The following is a 21,858-nucleotide window of genomic DNA, read 5'->3' on the forward strand; positions in this document are numbered from 1 at the left end:
GCGGTGTAGAAAGCATGCATCCGTTACTGTAACCTGGACGACCGCGCGTAGACCTGCTGCACACACCTCGTACCTGCTGGGTTCAAAGGGCGGGAAATAGTCCGTGACACTCCGCGCGCTCGAGTTCTTTGCCTATTATACACTGTTCTTCTTCTTCTTCTTGTTTTTTCTGGTAAGTTTGCACATGTTTTTGTATTATTACTACTACTACTACTACTAATAATAATAATAATAATAATAATAATAATAATAATAATAATAATAATAATAATAATAATAACAATAATAATAATAATAACAATAATAACAAAAAGTGTTGACAATTATTATTCTTATTATTGTTGTTGTTGTTGTTATTATTATTATTGTTATTATTATTATTGTTGTTGTTGTTATTATTGTTATTATCATCATCATCATCATCATTGATGTCTCAATAACTCAACGGTAATCAACATATTCTGGCTTTTAAAGACGGTATGCTAATTGTTTGATTGTACCAAGGTACCTTGTTTGATTGTTTGATTTTCCTTATTGAAAAATAAAGGAAACCTACGGAGGTCAACATGGGTCTTCCAACATATCCAAACATATCCTGCATTTTACTTGCTTCTTGTTTTCCAGGATTTTGTTTTTCAGCAGTACACAGACAATGTATGGATATTTATCAGTGGTGTGTTCTGCGTCGCCGCAAGGCTGAAGGGCCACAGATGTGCTGTGCTGCTGCGTTCCATTGGGCTTCAACTGACCTGAACATTTCTCTGCATCTGACCTGCACTGAGCCCTAGGCCGTAAGCATACATAAATACATACAAAAACGGGGACGGGGCTAGTACTAGTACTCCTGCTCAGATTGCATGTATAGGAACTTATTTTCCAACATCAATTATATTGAAGACGTTCAAGTTATATTATTTGTAGAACTGTGGTGTTATGTGGCAATGTTATATTTAGTCAATCAAATTTCAATACATTTTCTGTTCACATTTTCATATTGATTTATTCTATTAGTCTGCATAACACAATTGGAATGTAACTACAGTCCCCATTCAACTTGAGTAATAATGACATACAGGAGACTAAATTGCAATGCACTATGCTATTTTCTTGTTAAAGTTCACCTATTTCAATAATGGATGGGTTTAAGTGAATAAAGTAGTCTACTAATATGTGTTTATACTATTATGTGAGTGACAGTTATGTTCAGTATACCTAAATGGTGATTGATACTAAGAGTATGAGTGGTGGTGTATTTTAGTAGTCTGCTTTTCACTAGTATACCCAAGTATGCAATGAATATTATGAAAGGAAATTAGGTCATTCAATGTTATATGTTCATAGTCAAAAGGAGGACACACTCACAAGCTGGCACACAGGCACACACACACACACACACACACACACACACTCACACTCACACTCACACTCACACACACACACACACACACACACACACACACACACACACACACACACACACACACACACACACACACACACAATACTGCTGACCTTAGAATCTATGAGCAATAAACAGAAGTAATTGGGCCCATGGGGGGGGTAACCTACCACCTCATCTATAAGTGTAACTATCTGTGTTCATCATCTTGTTACTGCCCCGATATATCATTACAGGCACAGTCTCAAATAAACACACAAAACAGCAGCAGCACCACCTTCCTCCTAACACCTTCAAGTAACTAGAGGAGAGAAATGTATAGGAGTCAAACATGATACATTATTACATTGTGTAGTGTAAAATGCTGGTGGTGGAACACATTTTCATTGAGAGGGGCATCATTGGAATTGAGGGAGAGACTTGAATGGCTGCAGTGTACATTAAAGTCCATAAATGGCTGATACAGAATGAGACAGTGAGAAAGGTGACATTTACATTTACATCATTGGCATTTCGCAGACACCTTCATCCAAAGCGACTTAGAACAAATACACTTTGTCTAAGTAAGTGAATCATCTATCTGTCAGTCATCATAAAAAAAAAGGTGAGGAGTCTGTGGATGTTGTATTGACAGAATAATGCTGTATATGCTGTGGCTACCTTAACAGTGGCTACCTTAAAGAGCAAGCAGACACAGTTACAAATATAACCGCAAGCAGCAATGGGGCGTGTTCCTACAGATATGCCCCCAAAACCATAAATGGGTGAGATTGACAGACACGGGGTAGACCTACAGACAGGTTGTAGATTGACAGATAGGGGGTAGACTTACAGACAGGGGGGTAGACCACTCACCTAATATGGGCCAAGTTGAACTCATGATATACTAAGCTATGATATTATGAAGTACCCTAGGACCATGGGCCTGTAAGGTACCAGTCACCTAATTATGGCCTGATATACATAGGCTACTATGCTATGATGATAATATACACTAAGCGTAAATACGAAAATGCATTGTGGATTAACCTTCCCCAGTTAATGACCATGTTGTATAGTTTATGTCAAGCATTTCACTACTTATAATGTGCTTACACTATATTGCAAGCCTAGCAAGCCTAGCATAGTATGCCACCCCCATCTGACTGAATCAGGTAAAGCGGTCATGCGAAGATGAGTTTTAAACTATATTTAGTGCTATATTAGCATTAGCCTTAGCTTTTAGCCAAAATTGTAACATTTCAAAGGATTGTTTTTTTAGATATCTGGAAATGCTTCAACATGGTAACATATTGTAGTGCCAAGATGCATTGTTAATCAGACATGGGAGGTATATGTTTTCAATATATTTATAGAGTATGTTAAGTTACATAAACCAGAGTAAAGTTGTCTGTGTAGGCTATTTATGAACGATATATAATGTTAAGCTGATCTTGGAATCCAGTGGCGGCTGGTGCTAAACATTTTGGGTGGGGCACAGGTTATGGGGGCATGCTCCACGGGGAAGAATATCAACTTTAAAATCTGGATTTACAGTCGATTTTAGCATGAGAATAGCTCTACCCCCCTGTACAGACCTCGCCATCCCCTCTACCCCCCTGTACAGACCTCTTCATCCCCTCTACCCACCTCTACAGACCTCTTCATCCCCTCTACCCCCCTGTACAGACCTCTTCATCCCCTCTACCCACCTCTACAGACCTCTTCATCACCTCTACCCACCTCTACATCTCCTCTACCCACCTCTACAGACCTCTCCATCCCCTCTACCCCCTGTACAGACCTCTCCATCCCCTCTACCCCCCTGTACATACCTCCTCATCCCCCCTACCCCCCTGTACAGACCTCTTCATCCCCTCTACCCCCCTGTACATACCTCCTCATCCCCCCTACCCCCCTGTACAGACCTCTTCATCCCCTCTACCCCCCTGTACATACCTCCTCATCCCCCCTACCCCCCTGTACAGACCTCTCCATCCCCTCTACCCCCCCTGTACAGACCTCTTCATCCCCTCTACCCCCCTGTACAGACCTCTTCATCCCCTCTACCCCCCTGTACATACCTCCTCATCCCCCCTACCCCCCTGTACAGACCTCTCCATCCCCTCTACCCCCCTGTACAGACCTCTTCATCCCCTCTACCCCCCTGTACAGACCTCTTCATCCCCTCTACCCCCCTGTACAGACCTCTTCATCCCCCCTACCCACCTCTACAGACCTCTTCATCCCCCCTACCCACCTCTACAGACCTCTTCATCCCCCCTACCCACCTCTACATACCTCCTCATCCCCCCTACCCCCCTGTACAGACCTCTCCATCCCCTCTACCCCCCCTGTACAGACCTCTCCATCCCCTCTACCCCCCTGTACAGACCTCTTCATCCCCTCTACCCCCCTGTACAGACCTCTTTATCCCCTCTACCCCCCTGTACAGACCTCTTCATCCCCCCTACCCCCCTGTACAGACCTCTTCATCCCCTCTAGTGAGTGTGTGAGTGTGAGTGTGTGTGTGTGTGTGTGTGTGTGTGTGTGTGTGTGTGTGTGTGTGCGTGTGTGCGTGTGTGCGTGCGTGTGTGTGTGTGTGTGTGTGTGTGCGTGTGCTGAATACATAAACAAACAAGCTAAAAGACGACAATAGAAAACGTACCATGCTGACGATATTACTAAATGTTTGAAGTAGCTTTTATCTTAGCTGACTCTCTTACCTTCAGGTCGAGTTTGTGTATTCTGGCTTCGCAAAACACCAACAGTAGCAGCCTAACAGCCGCGGAGATTGCGCGGAGATTGCGCGGAGATTGCGACCACAAACGAAGTTTGACTTCGGTAATAGGTCCAGTTGTAATATCCTCAAGCAGGGGAGGCTGGCTCCCCACCAAAGGGAGAAGAGAGAGATTTTTTTTCTATGACTTCTAGACAGTGTTGCTTCTGAATATCATAGTCCAATCAGCTAGTGTTCTGTGGCGTATATCATAGTCCAATCAGCTAGTGTTCTGTGGAGTATGTTCCAATCAGCTTCAAGTCCCGCCCCTTTCAGTGCATGTCCCAAAACCCCATAGACAATTGACCGAATGGCCTGAAGTTACCAAAATAGATTTTACATGCAAGTCTACGAGAACAGCCTAGTGCAACTTCGAGTAGACTGAAAGTTGCCCCGAAAGGGGCGGGACTTGAAGCTGATTGGAACATACTCCACAGAACACTAGCTGATTGGACTATGATATACTCCACAGAACACTAGCTGATTGGACTATGATATTCAGAAGCAACACTGTCTAGAAGTCATAGAAAAAAAATCTCTCTCTTCTCCCTTTGGTGGGGCATTGCCCAATTGCACCTAATGAACCAGCCTCCCCTGTTGGAATCAATATACAGCATAGAGGCAGTGACAAGGTTAGTGAATGAGCGGAAGAGGAGAAAGCAGTGGGAAGATGCATGTGGACGAACCCAACTGCATAAAGATGCGCGTCTTTGTTCTCGCCACTTTTCTGAAGATGCATTGGAGGAATTTAATCGACCACCGCTAATGAAAGAGCTCACAGGTAAGAAGACTACGCTTTATCATAAAATTATAGTTTGATAACGTCAACTTGCCTTTAACAGCTGCAGACAGAAATATGTGCTCTTTACAACAAGTTTGTTTACACTCTCCATTTCGATTTTGAACATTTCAAACATATCTAATGTCCTTGTTTTTTTTAGATATCTTCAAATGCTTCGACATAGTAACACATTCTAGTGCCCTCTATCAGCCTGTCGACTTCCATAAATATTGACGTAGCAACGCAAATTCTCAGAGCATTTGAAAATTCTGGGCCAATTCTTTTTCTTTTCATATAATTTTCTCCGATATCTCTGAATGGATCTCTTATCCTTTAACACCCTATAGAGAGACGTGCACCACGCATGTTCATATACAATTCCGGACCAATCTGACTTACAGTTGAACATTTTCCACCTGCAGAAAAATCCATCATGGCGGACTTTATGGGTTCTTGAGGCAAATATGTTTCCCATGAGGAAAGACACATATGTAGGCTACCAAGTTTCATAAATGTTCACACAACGGGGTAGAAATGCCAGCATTGTGAAGTTACTTGATTTTCGATTTGTTATTATAGCGCCACCTATGGTCTAATCATGGTAATTATTTCTGACATTGTTACTGATGCTCTCTAGTTGTGGCATGCACATTTATAGCATTTTTGTCAGGGACTTTACCTGCACATACAGGATGACCTGTCCTGGAAGAACAACACAGCAGCCATCATCAAGAAGGCACAACAGCGGCTCTTCTTCCTGAGAGTCCTCAGGAAAGACCACATCAGACAGGAGATGCTGGTGGCCTTCTACCGCTGCGCAGTGGAGAGCATCCTCACCTACTGCATCTGCAACTGGTTCTCCACAGCCGCAGAGAGGAATGCGCTACAGAGAGTCGTGAGAACGGCCCAGAAGATCACCGGCGCCCCCCTCCCCTCTCTGGAAGAGCTGTACAACACACGCTGCCTCAGGAAGGCCTCCAAGATCTCCAGAGACCCATCCCACCCTGGGTACGAACACTTTGCTCGGCTGCCCTCGAACAGGCGGTACAGGACCATGTTCGCAAGGACAAACAGACTGAAGCTCAGCTTCTACCCCAGGGCCATCCAGGCCCTGAACACACCAAAGACCTAGGTTCTGGGCCCTGGACAGTCTGGACGGATTGATGGCAGCTGCTGGATTGAAAATCAGGTGTAGTGCTGAGGCACAAATGTGTACATTTCAAGCCTGCAAACTGCGACACTTTAAATGAATGTGCAATAACACTATGTGCAATATGACAACCCTAGGGTACATAAGGTTGCAGAGAATAGGAAATGTTAGAATAGGTATAGCATAGCATAGAGTACAGCACAGTGTTTTATTTGTACAGTATAGTATAGTGGATAGTGTACATAACATTTATGTAAACCAGCTCCTTTCCCTTGTTTTTTTTAGTTTTAGTTTTTTTTTCCTAGCACCAGGGGAGCCACCCCTCCCAAATGTCGTTGTTTGGTACCTGTACTATATCAATGACAATAAAGACCATTCATTCATTCATAGCAGAGCAAAATCTATGAGAATTAGAAAATTGTGGCCCAATTACTTTTTGTTTTCATATACTTTTTCCGCCATCTTGAACACCCTATAGAGAGACGTGCACCACGCATGTTCATATGCAATTTTTGACCAATCAGACATACAGTTGATTTTAAGTTAATTTTTACAAGTTTGGCACAAATTTTGCACCTGCAGAAAAACCCATCATGGTGGACCTTATGGGTTCTTGAGGCAAATATGTTCCCCATGAGGAAAGACACATGTCCCAAGTTTCATAATTTTTCATCCAACGGAGTGGAAATGTCAGCATTCTGAAGTTAATTATTTAGTTTTGGTTATTATAGCGCCACCTATGGTCTAATCATGGTCATTCTTTCTGCCATAGTTACTGATGCTCTCTAGTTGTGGCATGCAAATCCATAGCATTTTTGGTCAGGGACTTTTTGAGCTATTTCACCAAAGCCAGGAAAAGAATAAGAAGATAACCAATAACAATACTGTTCCTACTACATAGTACTAATGAACAGGCATTGGCATAATTTCTGACAGAGACAGGGGCAATCAACAGACTGTGCTGGAGTGAGTTACATTAAGGAGCAGAATTAGAGAAACGAGTGGAATAGAGAGGAGAGTGCTAATAAAATTAACCCTCTTAGAGGAAAATGAACCAAAGACTGAGTCCAAATTCAACCATCCTGAAAACCACGTCTTTATGGCAATGAAAGCGATGAAGGAAAAAAGTAGCTAAGGCCAGGTTTTATAGATATCCAAAGCCCTGTTTAAAAGAGGGACTTTGGGGTGAGTGTACTTGGCAAACATTAATTTACAGTGACATTTACTCTCCCCTTTGAGACTGTGGAAATATTTCCTGCCTTGTACTTCTGTTAAAAAAACGGTCTCTCATGCTAAAATATTCCTCCTCTCAAACAGAGTGTTTTTTCTTTGACTGCATGCTTGCTAGTGCAATTGGTTAGAGTCTGTTTAAGTAAGTAGCATTCATGTCTACTGCTGCGATATTGAAATATTTTCTCAAGTGGGTAATAGGTGAAGGAAATGCCATGATGTTATTCACATCAAACCAATTAACAGGGCAGTTCCCTAAGAGTGAACCACAAACTCACACTCCAAAGTATTGCCTACAGTTACCTGCTTTCATTGACAAATTACACATTACTGGAACAAAGACTAGAAAATACCTGCCTCGGAACCTTTATGACAAACAACAGGTCCTGATTATGGAGGTGTCTTCTGGCTTTTACCTCAGCGCGGCACTAAACCACCTGTTTCACCCAATTATCTTACCCCTGAAGTCAGATTAATTGCTTCAGTCAGGACTTTGATTCGTTGAGCCAGATGATTTAGTGCCTGGCTGGAGCAAACACCTCCATCCCATAGGAGCTTGCCTTGCCTTGTAAATATGAGCTAGGTGTTGTTGGGGTAGCCTATAAACATACAGTATTATTTCAAGACTTAGCCTCATGACTCATCTGTTATGGAAACATTTTTCAAAAAAATATTTTTTTGAGCGGTGAAAATTCTTCCCGTACGAGAGAAATAACTGAAGTGGCGAGCCATTTCCTTTTATCCCATTAGTGCTGAGGATTGTGGACATGCAAAGTGCTTTTTGGAACTCATGGTACTGCTCTTGGTATGAACAGGTTTATCCACCTAGCCTTATTCTGTATCCAAAGATTCCACACGGAATGTCAAGACAGCTGCAAATGAAGATGAAGTGTATCTCATTTGTTGACTGAGGGAAGTTGAATCGTGAGGGGGTGTGTGAGAAAAAAAGTTTGTTGGATAAGGTTATCATATTCAGCTCTGTAACGGAATATGAGCAATGTGCCTGAATAACACCACGATTATTATTGCAAACATCCAAAACCTCCCAGATCTGACGCCTACACTTTCTTAAAGGCTTTCATGGAGCCGTGGTGATGTACAGTACACAGTAATTACTGCAGGTGGTTCAGTCTTCAGCTATGACTAACAATCAATGCATGATGTTATGCCTGCATCCCTCTAAAGTGGGAAAGTCTAAACAACATTCCCCAACTGCAGGCAGAGTTCACTTCCTTCTCATGGAATCCCAAGACTATATCATCACCCAAGCACCCATTAAACTGAAGACAAGCCAAACAAGCTGAGAGCAAATTGCCCCAAAGAATTAGAAAATACACTCAGGCAAACCTGCAATCCCCTTTGTTCTGTTTATCCAACCTTGCCCACACGCTGTCACACACAGACGCATGTACACACACACACACACACACACACACACACACACACACAATCGATTTGGAGCCTCTAATGTTTGATAAATGCTTTAAGTGACTCAGGATTACTGCAATCAGAAAACAATGCCTCAAAAAAGCTATTTTAAGGCCTGCACTATCAGAGGGAAGAGCAACAGAGAGGATAATTAGATATTGACTAAAGAGTGCGAGAAAGAAGAGAACAAGGCCTTTCTCCAATTGACTTTGTCATCTTGATGCTCTGATTATGCTATTTACTGGCCGGATAATTGGCCAACCCTTAACAAAAAACCTTCTGTGAAGCAATATAGACACATTGCATAACCAAACAACTATTTCTGTTTCTCTCTGGAAAGCTCACGTGTGGTCCAATACCAACTAGCTCGGATGGATGCATTTCTTGAGCATAAGATGTTTTCTGTGATGTAGTTCAGTGCGTTATTATTAAATCGGCTGTATATTATTTCTAAAATGTAAGATTTAAATGTCTCCCTGACTATAAACTGATATTAAAGGGCCAGTTACAAGTTCATTACCAATCTCAGGCCCTCAGGGTGCCTGGCAGATGGATTCATCTATCATATCTGTGTATACCCTATTATCAATCAATGATCTCCAACCTCCTCTTTGTTTGGTGTTTACTTATACAGTTAAGATACAGCGCTATGATGTTACAAATTGGGAAATGAATAAAACTTCACTGGAGGAGGGTATTTCTCACAGTATGGAATCAAGCCCAGGGGCCTCGCCCACCTCTAGCCCTCCGTGCTCCAATGTCTGTTGATGACTGCCATCTAGTGATGACTGAGTGTACTCCAACTGGAAATTCTGAATGGCTTGATGTCCTCTTGAATGTCAATATCAGAATGAATTTGATCTTTTACAGGAATCTGTCTTTCTTTCAACAGGATGTGTAAAGAAAACCACAAAGTTGCAGGAACATTTCTTACACTGCAGTTTTGTCCCAACGTGTGTGTTTACACGCACAGAAACAACAGTTTCACAATTCACATATGGCTGACATATCCACCTGAGTGGATGTGAAAAATGTGTTTCCCCCTCTCTCTCTCTCCCCCCTCCCCCTTCTCTCTCTCTCTCTCTCTCTTTCTTTCTCCCTTTCTCTCTCTCTCTTTCTCCCTCTCTCTCTCTCTTTCTCCATCTCTCTCTCCTTCTTTCTCTCTCTCTCTCTCTCCCCATATCTCTCCCTCCTTCTCTCAGCGGGTGTGAGCTCAGAGCCAACAGTAGCGCCACGGATGGGCGGAACACAACAGAGGCCATCTGTTGCCTGTGTGTTTGCCTTGGTACCCTGCCACACAGAGCTCTGCCAGGGGACCCAACGGGGGACACCCAGAGCTGAGCAAGGGGACCCACACACACAGAAGCACCTCATGCCTCCTCTCACATTTGGTAGATTCGTCTTCCATTCCACCAACCAGCAGCAGCAGCAATTACAGCTGACTTGGGGAAAGGGCCTTATTGTGTGAGAGTGCAGAGGCAGTATTAGATCACCAGACTATTACCCTTAATTGGACCAGCTTGGTGGAATAAAAATGTTCACTGTATAGGATGCATAGTTGTTCCCTGGAGTCACACAAAACTGAACCGATGCTTTGCGATGCTTTTATTGAATTTCAGAGTAGCCATACCCCTGGTGGAAATTATGGGGTAGCAGATTTAAAATGAGGAGGCGAGCTGGATGCTGTGCAGCTTTGGATCTGTATCCCAGGCAGGAAAAAGATAATCTGTTTCTGTTGGACGGAATCCTGAAGTGGTTGTGGTCAGCCTCATCCCAGGAATTATAAATAAAGAAACGAAAATAGACAGTAGGGTACTCAGACAGTGGAAAAGGTCCATATCTGTACCCCATAATGACCAGTTTAGGCTTGGGGATTTAACCGTGAGACCAGATGTGAGTATACATATACAGTATAATGCTGAGTTAGTGCTTTTGTAACGCAAGGGGTAGGCTTTATATTGCCCTAACATCCATCAGTTTAATATCATACATATTGTATTCTTCTTCTTTTTTTATTTTTTAATTATCATTTAGACCATGTAATGACACAGTTTGTGGTAGAAGTTCACACCATCAGAGGGAGGAATAGGATGGGGATTGGGTCGCTAGTTCCACTCCCAGGTGGACTAGTCTGGAGAACCACTGTGCAAAGCACTTAACTGCACAGCCTCAGTTGAAATATACTGTGAGAAATGGGTACCGTGTGTGTGTGTGTGTGTGTGTGTGTGTGTGTGTGTGTGCACGTGCGTGTGTGCGTGCATGCATGCGTGTAAATGTTACACCCAAGTAGTTGAGGATTATCTGTGCACTTTGTGGATATGCTCGCCTTTATCCATCCTGTCCAGTGTATCTTGTCTAACTGTATTCCACTAAACATGAGCTTGTGTAGCACAAACAGTGCATTCGGAAAGTATTCAGACCCCTTCACTTTTCCACATGTTGTTGTGTTACAGACTCAATTTAAAATTTATTAAATTAAAAGAATTTGCCTTCAATCCACACACAATACCCCAGAATGATTAAGTGAAAACACGTCTTTTGAAATTCCAGTAAATTTATTAAAATATAAATACAAGAAATACTCCATGTAAGTAAGTATTCAGACCCTTTGCTATGACACTAAAATGAAAAAATGTCATTAACAAATGACTCAATAAGTTGAATTGAGTCCATCTTAATGCAAGAACAACAGTTCAAGTTTAATTTTGGAATGAATATCTTTGTTTTTATAAGGTCTCTGATTTGCATAGGAATCAATTACACACTGTGTAGATTAGTATGTAACTACCAACCCAGAGATAAATATACCCATAACTTGATGCAGCTACCACTATTCTTCACACGAGAGGTGGTGCATGTGCTAGATTTGCACTAAACTTATTGCTTTTTAGTCAAATAAAATAAACACATTTACAGCCACTTTTTTTGCTGTATCACTTGAATTCATTGTTGCAAACACAATTATGGATATGAGATTATTTTCCATGAATAGATTATTTTTGGCCACTTGGCTATAGACCAATTTTGTAGAGTGACTGAGATGATGTTGTCCCATCGACTCTGCTTGTTCCTCTCCACCATTCGACTTTGTCGAGTTTTGTAAGTCTCCCCAGGCCTCAGGGTCGCATTCCTGAGCAGTTTTGTTCCTCTTCATTTGCTCAATTTGTAATGACAACCTGATCCACACAGTGTGTAATTAATTCCTAAATCAAATCAGAGACCCTATAAAAACTAAGATATTGATTCCAATATTACATTAACTATCTATCCTTGCATTAAGATGGACTCAATCCAACTTATTGAGTGATTTTCTGCATTTGAACTAATTTTAAGAGTGTCATTGCAATGGGTCTGAATACTTATGTACATGAGGTATTTTGGTATTTCAATTTGAATAAATCTACTGAAATCTCCAACGGTGGTTTCGCTTTGTCATTCTTGTGTATTGTGTGTGATTAGGGGGAGACATTATTTGAATTTAATCCATTTTAAATTGAGGCTCACAACAAAATGTGGAAAAGGTGAAAGGGTCTAAAAACCCGAATGCACTGTACAGTACACTGCAAGTCCCAGTTTCTCTTAGTAACCAACAGAGGGCAGAGTAGTACCTAAACTCTGGACAACACAGGTCGTGACCAGGGCACTTCAATATGCAGGCTATTTAAAGATCACTGATTTGTATGATTTTGAAATCATAAAACAGAACCCAAAACTTAATTTGGTTACCTATATAACTCCAAGAACAATGTTTTGAAATGTTTACCATTGTGAAAGGCTTTGAAAAAAAATCACAATTCCCTGATTCTGTGTGTGTGTGTGTGTGTGTGTGTGTGTGCGTGTGTGTGTGTGTGTGTGTGTGTGTGTGTGTGTGTGTGTGTGTGTGTGTGTGTGTGTGCGTGTGTGTGTGTGTGCGTGTGTGTGTGTGTGTGTGTGTGTGTGTGTGTGTGTGTGTTGGACGTATAAACTGAATGGGCATCCTGACTACCACAGCAGCTGCCTGTCTTATTTGATAGATATTAACTTTAATCAGGATTACTCTGCACGAAGATGACAAGTGTAGCTCAGTGCGCGCGTGCGCGCGCGCACACACACACACACACACACACACACACACGCACGCACACACACACACACACACACACACACACACACACACACACACACACACACACACATACACACGTTCACTACTGGAGAAACAAATTGGATGAGTGTTTTCTCTCAGAGTGATTCAATGACAGAAAGAGGTCAACCGAGCCAGGGGAGGTTAGGTGGCCTATCAGAACCACTACAGCGTTGTCATGGTAAAATGTATTGTCATGGTAACATGTATTTGGGGTATTCTTGGAAGAGTGTTACATGGAAATGGTTTATCTAAAGAGCTTGTCAAAATGTCACTTATCTCGTGTAATCATTTTCCTAACGTTTGAGGAGAGAGGGAGATGTGAAATCCTCTTCATCTTTCCACAAGGGAACAGTAGTCTTTTTCATATTCTATGCCTGTCTGATAATAAAACAGAAGTGGATCTTTTTGTCAAATCGAATGCACGTTATTCTAACGCATGCATGGATGACTTTGCTAGAAGCAGCTCAATATTTCACCACAGATTTAAAATCAGACGATTTTGCCAGTCGTAACTCTGGGATGACTAGTTTCTGTCCTTCCTGTCCTTTTCTCCCGCAGATCCCTCAAAATGAGTCCAACACATAAACCCTTAAATCTATATCTGTTGGATTATCCGACAGTGGGCTTCCGCCAAATTCAGCCTCCTCAGTAATTCTGCCTTCTGTGCAGCAGAACTCAGGGGAGTGACCATGTGAAAATGTATATTTCTACTAGAAAGGCTGAATACGAATAAGATAAATCTAAAAATCATATAAAGAAAACATGGACAATTATAAATGAAGTTATGAACAAATCTACCTCTAATAAAAAGGTGTGCAATGAATTTAAAGGTGAAATTGGGAATGACAATCTCTGATCCTTCCAATCTTGCTAATTAATTAAACAATTTCATTGTGAATATTAGACCCTTCTGGCATCCAACCCCCCAACCCCTTTTACAGAATTCCTATTTAAACCAGTTTCAGAAAATGAGCTTGTTGGCATCTCTTTTTGATTGATGGATGGTAGAGAATTCACACAGCTGAAGAGAGCAGTATAATATATGAAGCAGTCCCATTTCACTGTGTCTGTATTTGCAGTGTCTGAGGTGACTCACACCAGGTAGAAGACACTAACAGGCTTTGACTGTTGTCAATCTGTTTTGTTGTAATCATTTTAATCGTCTAAGATGTGTAAAATACTGGTGTGTCTGAGTGTTTCTCAAAGTAGTTGCCTACTATAACACTTTGACCCATATAATGATACTTAAGAATGTCGGATTTTGTGTTTCATGCAGCGTACAGAAGCCTATAATGTTGTGAAAATGTAGTGTCACTGTGTATAGAAAAAGAAAAGAATCAGAGGAGCAGTTCACAATTTATTTACTGAATAAATTTGGACAAAACACCAAAATCAGTTACATTACAATCAGAACATCCGATGCAGATATCCCACCATGCACCACCCTCCTTAAACGAAAAGAAAAAAAGAAAAGGACTCCTTTTAACCTTAGCACCGAACCAGCACCAACTTAAATATGGGTAGCTCATTCTACAAAAAGCAATAGTTGTTTTAAAAGCAACTCAGAAAATAGCGAATTTTGAGGATTTTCACATGTTTTCACTTTTCTTAAAAAAGAAACAAGCTTTTTTCCCCCCTGCTAAGCAGGCTATAGCATTCATAGGGCACATGCCAATGACTAGATAAAAACACAAATTCAAGTAACATTGAGATACGACAAAACATGTCCACTGGTATCCATTCAGAACATGATCTTTTCACAGAACCTACGCAGGCAGTAAAAAACTAACATGAGGTACTGGAGACCATGTAATAGTAATAGTATTGTTTAATAACTGGTGTCAAGTCAAAACAAAAAACAAAAAAGGGAGACTTTGTGGCATGGGCGGTGGGGCACAGAAATACTGGCACAAAAGTAAATAGTTTATTCTAAAACTTCAGACAGCCTTATTCCCCATCACACCTGTCCTGTGTCCAAAGCATTGCCTACAATATACATGAAAAAGGAATCTTTGAATAAAAGAAAAACCCTGCAATGTTTTATTTTTTTTAAATATATATTTATATATATATTTATATAGTTGTTACAATTTAAATAAAATTAAAAAAAATACGTTTCTGTTCCTACAAATGGAAAGCTAAACTTAAATAGAGGAAGCCAGTCTAGAAAGGTGGAATTGATAGTTCACCTAACCTAAACAAATCAAGTGCATGACTGCCACATTTGGAGGCTTTACAAGAGAACGGTTACAAATTAAGGTTAAGGGAGAGATATCAAAGCAGCAGTAACAATTTTTATGGAATAGCTTAATAGAACATGATGATATTTGACTTAAAAGGTAGCCTCATTAATGATAAATGAAAGGTGGAACATTGAGCTTACAAAATGTACAGAGTGGAAGAAGGAATAAGGCTACATAGAGAATAAGATGAATTACACAAGTTACTGAAAACGGGTACATACAATAGTTTAGTGAGTATCCATCTTCTATGTCAGTGAAACAGCTTTATAACCTAAAATAAGGTAATGTTAGGCCATGAGAGACAAATGCTAGATGAAAAACAAAAATGCAACACAAAACAAAGATGAGGTCATCTGTCCTGATGATTGTGAGAATAGGAAGAAGTAGCTCCTAACCAATAGTCCAGGGTCAGAATTGTTTAATCCTTCTAATGGTTAAGATTATGATTCAGGGTTAACCTGATCTTAGAATCTGGAGTCACCTGATCCCAGATCTGTGATTAGGGGCAACTTCTACCTAAAGCTGTGAGAACTCATAGGAGGAGTGATGTTGCAGTTTGACTGTCAGTTTGTTCGCCTTGTTCTCCTTGGCTGAGGTCTCCTGTCCCTTGGTGCTTTCCGTAGCGTCACTCATGGCATGTGTCTGTGAGAGCACCACGTAAGAACAAAACAGAAACAATAAACGGTTTGCTACATTGTTTACGACTTGCATGTCCTGCAGCGACGACTCCTATCTGAAGTCGGCCTCCGTGATGTTTGTACACCGTCCGTCATGTCGAGGCTCGAGGTTTTCCATGGAATGGAGGAAAAGAAGATGGAAACACCTTTTTCGTGAGTGACCAATGTTCACCTGCTATACTAAACTACCGTTTGGCTCTGCGGAGCGTAGCGAACCGACCGCGGCGTAGTCGTCCCTTTGTGCTTCCCCGTCGACTCAGCTGAAGAACTGCTCCAGTTCTTCTTCCATGCTCGCCTCTGGCACCGTCTGCTCCTGCTCCCTCTCGCCCCTGCCCTGTGCCACAGCGCCCCCCGCTGCCCCGGAGAAGAACCACGGGTGCTCCAGGATCTCCCGGGAGGTAAGGCGCTCGGCGGGCTCCCGGCGGAGGATACTCCGAATCAGACACTTGGCCTTGGGCGTGAGCGTTTCGGGGATGCTGAAGTGGCCGCGGCGGATCTTGCTAAACAGGGAACCGGGTTCGACATCGTGGAAGGGGTAGCGCCCCACCAGGATGGTGTAGAGCATGACGCCCAGGCTCCAGACGTCAGCGGCCTTGCCAGAGTAGCTGCCGTTGGCGTTGAGGATCTCGGGGCTGACGTAGGCCGGGCAGCCATGTTTGTCTGACAGGGAGTCGTCATGGCCATCCAGGATGTAGGTGTCCTCAAGGCTCTCCAGCTTCACGAGGCTCCTGGAGAGAGACAAAGGAAAGAGATATGAGTCACCAAGAACCAATTCACAGGCACGACCAACATGCTTCTCAGTGCTACCAGTATCATTCATTTTGATGGACGTTGTATTCAATGTTTTAGGTCTACAGCATTGCCACCTGGTGAGGAATTCTTTTTTGGAACATTTGTATTTTCAGTAGCTGAATATGTGGAAATTAATGCTTTTCCATCTCTGCACTCATTGTGCTGCGGTCTTTTTCATAAAAATAGATTTCTAAATCGCAAATATGTGACCTGTTCTAAATAAAGAATACATTGGCCTAAATAAAAAGACATTAGCCTAACTCTTCAGTCGCCTTCTCACAGAAAGACAGATGTGTCCCTCTAAATACAGGGTAATTCAAGGCAAATCAATTAAAGTATTCTCTTAGAGAGTAATTCATTATTATGTTTTAGATTTGGACATAAAATGAGTTGGAGCATATAATGCCCTGGGCTTAAATCTGACATTTCCATTTACTTAGATAAGAGCTCAGCCAGGCATCAGTCTTTGAATAGGCCCATTTCAAAAGGATTCTCCAATTCAACAAAGAGCGATTTATCATGGATGGCTGGGACGGCCTAGAGTTGGGTGTGCTGTAATATAGTTTAAAACGTTAGAAATCAAGAAAATCAAGGCTCAGGACTGTCTTTCTCTTCTCAGAGCCAACCATCACAGCCGTTCTGAGAGCCAATACTTGGGACTGGTTGTTCAGATGCATTTTAACTAAGGGCTCTGAAGTGGCCCAGGGTACAGATTCAACACACAGATGAAAGGCAGACTTAGGAGGCTGTTTGAGTGCTTCCATCTGTGTGTGGAAGAGTGTGAGGACTTTGAGAAACACAGACAGGGACACAGTGATGCATCTTCTGGGAGATCTGAACACTCCATTCCACTCTAATTAGGAAGAGCTGCAGCAATGGCTGGCTATTGCATATTCAGAAGAAAGAAATCCCCTTGCTGTCTGACAGTGACACACAGACACACACACGTAATAATATCCATTGTTTTGAGCAGCTAGGCATAATTGGGAACAGAGGGAGAGGAGGCTTTACTTTATGCTAATGGCTGGTTTTGTTCATTCCCCATTCAATACAATTCTCATTCATTTGTTCAGAGGTCCTTTGTTCTTAGAAAGATAAACGAAAGTTGGTAGTTAAAGGAAAAAATAATTTCAATGCCCCCATCCAACATACAACAAAAAAATCATTTTAGGTGCCGTGGCTACCTGCAACACACAAAAATATGATTTTGATAATAGATTGTATGTAGGTACGGCTACATTTCAGTTTGCATGGTCTAAGTGTGTGAATGGCATTAGAGTCGTGCAGAAAATATAGGTAAGGAAATGCTAATGAGAAAGAAATAACTGAGCAACTTTGAAAAGAATGTTATTTAAATTACAGTAAATTAATTCCGCGTACGCTATCTATGAGCCAGACAAGCACAGCTCCTAAAAAAAGTAACGTGTAGTACAGATTCTAACATAAACCAGAGCTTGTTGCAGGGTAAAAAGGTCCCAGAGCACAGTAGGGGCAGAGCTTGCGCAACGTGTTTGATCTTCCCTAACTGCTGTGGTGGAGGATTCCCAGCGAGTCTCACCTTTGACCTATAAACTTAACCGGGGGGGAACCGTGGTTGGTTGGTCACTACGGCGGTTACATAACCAGGTCAGGGAGCGTCAGCATGCATGCAGTGGAAACCTGCTGTCGTACTATCACCTTACGTCTGGTATCTCTCTCTCTCTCTCTCTCCCTTCGCTGGACACTCTGGGGCTCTGGGCCTGCTTCGGTCACGGCCAGGGTGAGAGTCTCCACAGCCTGAACGAGCAGCTTCCCTCTCATCATCTCCTTCACTTCACCTGCACTGCTTTGAACCCAAGAGGTGTCTATTGGAGATACACCCGCAGGACTATTATAATTTCTTTTACTATCCTCGTTTAAAACCAGAGCCCATCAATCATTCAGGAGAGTGTTTGACATCCCAGCCCTGGCGCAGGCATGGCAGCCAAGGTCGGAAGGCTCATATCAAATGCTTGCGGTGGCTCAACTTCCCTTTTCCATTATCAGAGCCAGAGGGTGACGGCACACATTCAGATGGAGGGCACTGTGTGTGTGCCAGTCAGAGCTGGGCTCCAGGTGCAGGTCTAAAAATCAACGTCCTCCCTTTCCAAATCGTGCACTTAATCATTACGGGGGATTTAAAATTCAAAACTGTCCTTAGAATAGTATTTACGAGGGTAAATTCACCTACATCTGTGAGCATAGCTGATTGATCTAGCAACTGTAAACCCTTGGACTGACAGGGTGCAATGTGCACTTACAAACAGCAGGGGTCAGTGTATACTACAGGCCATTCTTCCGTCACTGAGTGATTACTGTGCAGCACAGCCTTACATGGCTAAGCCCAACCTAATTGAACATCTGTCACGCGAAGCTTGTCCTGGCAACTCTTATACCACTGTTCCTCAGTTCAACAGCAGTTCAGCGGTTAGCCTGGAATCAATCCAAAGGTCCCTATCTGCTTGTCCTAAGCCACAGTCACATGGGCATTCACAGTGTGGCTCCAATACAGCCATCTCTGGTCTACAGACAGGTCTGTTGCAGTTGGTCATTGTTATATTCAGTAACTGAGGAGGCAAAGAGGGTCAGAGGTTTTACTCTGGTGTTTATGACGAGGGTATATTGCACTTGCTGAAGTAAAGAGCATGCACAGTTTTGACAGGTGAGATAATCAGGAGAGTTGAGTTTCCCAAAAGCTTCGTAACACTAAAATGAAGCTTTTGGGGAAACTCACCAAAAGACCTGTTGGTTGTCGTCATCGTCTTACCTGTCCTCGTTCTTGAAGACAAACTTCCTCAGTTTCAGGTCTCGGAGGACCAGTCCGTTGTCATGGCAATGCGCCACGGCCGAGGCTATCTGACGGAACAGTCGGGCGGCCTCGTCCTCCCGCAGCTTCTTGCAGGTGCGGACGAAAGAGTGCATGTCCCCATGGCTCCTCTCGAAGAACACGTAGGCCCTCGTGTCTCCCAGCAGGATCTCTAGGATCTGGTTGATGTGCTCGTGCCTGCCCAGGGCAAAGTAGGCCGCCAGAGACTCCTGGTATCGACCGATTTCAAACACCTGAAACCAGGAAGAGATTGGTGGGGGGAGAGGGGGAAAAGAGAGTTTTGTTCCAATTAGATGGTAAGTTGGTGGCTATTGATTCATTTGTTCTCGGGAGGCTAAAGGCCCGAGTTCTAGAGCAGCAGTGCGTTCTAATTCTTTATTCCGGCTCTTATTCACTCCCTCCTTCATAGATTAAAAGTGTAGGGAAATAGCCCCACCAACCCTTTAGATAATTTAGAAGCTGCCATGTTGTTTACACCTAGGCCTATCTAATGATCTTAAATCAAAGAGGGGGAGCCGGTGCAGGGATATAGGTGGGGTGCAAGTTAGAGAATAGGAGCACACCGCAGTAGGGTTGCAGTTGCCTTGGTTTCCATAGTAACCTCTCCCTAGGCTGGGGATTGACATTCAGCACGGCCAGTTCAGGTAAGAGGGGCTCTCTCTCTCTCTGTCGTCGGTCAATAAATAGTTCGAGAGCTGGTACCGCCTTGAAGGTCTAGAATTATGACAGCCAAACCCGTGGCAGAAACGGTCCATCTTGGGAATATATACTGTAAATTGATCTTTGACTTTGCTTGGTAACAGATAGACAAAATGGAGGTCAAATAAGAAATATATCGTGATGGCAGTGCCAAAGGCCATATTCATTTGATCATAGAAATGCATTGTAGTTCATTAACTCAGATGTGGCTCCTGCTGTAGCGTAAAATTAATCATTTCTTTTAATCAGGCGTGTTAACGACGCTGCTTACAGCTCATAACATTTGAATGTACTCAAGGGACATTTTCAATGCTCCAATAATCAACAATAGGCCTAGAGTAAGTCAATTCTGTCTAGGCTGTGGTGGAAACAAAGACCAAAGGGTTGCCTTTGATTTGTTCCCCGTGCACTTTCAAAAACGAATGCCTATTGGACCAAATCAATAGGTTAACCAATCAGACCGTCGGGTCCTACAGGGGCTGTGAGAAAAGCAATGAACCTCAGAAACCTGTAGATGGAAAGACCACCAAGGCTCTTTGATTCTTACATAGATTGTGAAGCATTCAGGGCTACGTAACAGTAGCAAATTCACTTTTAGATTTAGACATCAGGAACAAAGACGTGGGCAGTAGATTAGGAGTTGAGAGGAGAGTGCGTGGTTACTCACTCCTTTGTCGGTGTTACATCATGCAACGCGAGACACACGCGAGCTGCCTGCCACTCCATTCACTTTTTCCATTACTCTCCAGTGTTCTCCATTTCCAATTCATGCATAAAATATACGGAGACAAATTTCGCTGCTACGCTGGGTATTTCCATGTAGTGCATTATTTAGCTGTGCATGTCCCGTTGATCATTATTGACATACTGTGGACATGGATTCATGTTGCCTGTATTTATTTGAACTATTATGCAGTTTACATATAATAATAATACATCTAGAATCAATTATTGTAACATTCTATCATAAGATCATAACCTTTTTCCAACTGGCCTTTCTTGGAGATAACCTGGCAGCAGTAGGTAGCACGGAGTCCTGCAGGGCAGCATATGACCCAGATGAAGAGGATATGACATAACCCTGTTAGCTGTTCTGTCCATTGACTAAAGAGGGGACAGGAAGCGCTGCTGTGCACTTGTAGGACATCTGCACAATGAATGTAGCTGGCAACAGTGGATAAGCATGTAATGCCTAATGCACCCGTCAATCTATTCAATGGGGTCGAGGACTCACCTTACACACAAGCTCTTCCCCGCTGTGCAGGTGGGCGGCCCTAAAAACGTGGTCTCCCTCGAGGGGCTCCAACAAAAGGTAGTTCCCGATGCAGGAGATACAGTGCGAAGAGTCCGGTGTCTCGGGCGGACTCGGGGAACCTAGATTGGGACTGAAACTCTGGTTGGATTCAGTAGTCCTTAGGCAAGATAATTCCTCAAAGTCGTGTGCTTTATGCCGTGGTCTCCCATAACGTGAAATGTTAATGGGATTTGACCTCTGTATGTTCATGAGTATTCGATGTAATACTTCCAAAGAATTGAGGTCTTCGACGTCTGGGGGATGGCACTTCTTCGTGTAAAACTTCTTGTCAATATATGTATTGCAGTGGTCCAATGGTGGTATAAATCTAAAAGATGGAATTGACCTTTTGCTTTTCTGCAATTGCACCTTTAGAGTCGCTGTCGACCGAACCACAGGTCGAATATGCAAGACATGCAAAAGAGAGATTCCAAAG

General features: G+C 42.7%; 1 protein-coding gene across 1 annotated transcript; it reads right to left on the reverse strand.

Moving 5' to 3' along the window:
• Positions 1-16,048: 16,048 nt before the first annotated feature.
• Positions 16,049-21,632, reverse strand: trib2 (tribbles pseudokinase 2; the record flags this gene model as incomplete). Its single annotated transcript, XM_080533401.1, has 3 exons — positions 16,049-16,520; positions 19,370-19,662; positions 21,363-21,632. The coding sequence occupies 3 exons, from the start codon at positions 21,630-21,632 to the stop codon at positions 16,049-16,051; spliced, it is 1,035 nt and encodes a 344-aa protein (XP_080389527.1).
• Between the last annotated feature and the right edge of the window lie 226 nt (positions 21,633-21,858).

This window comes from Nansenia antarctica (assembly GCF_963989245.1).
Source record: "Nansenia antarctica genome assembly, chromosome: 1".
NCBI classification, from domain to species: domain Eukaryota; kingdom Metazoa; phylum Chordata; class Actinopteri; order Argentiniformes; family Microstomatidae; genus Nansenia; species Nansenia antarctica.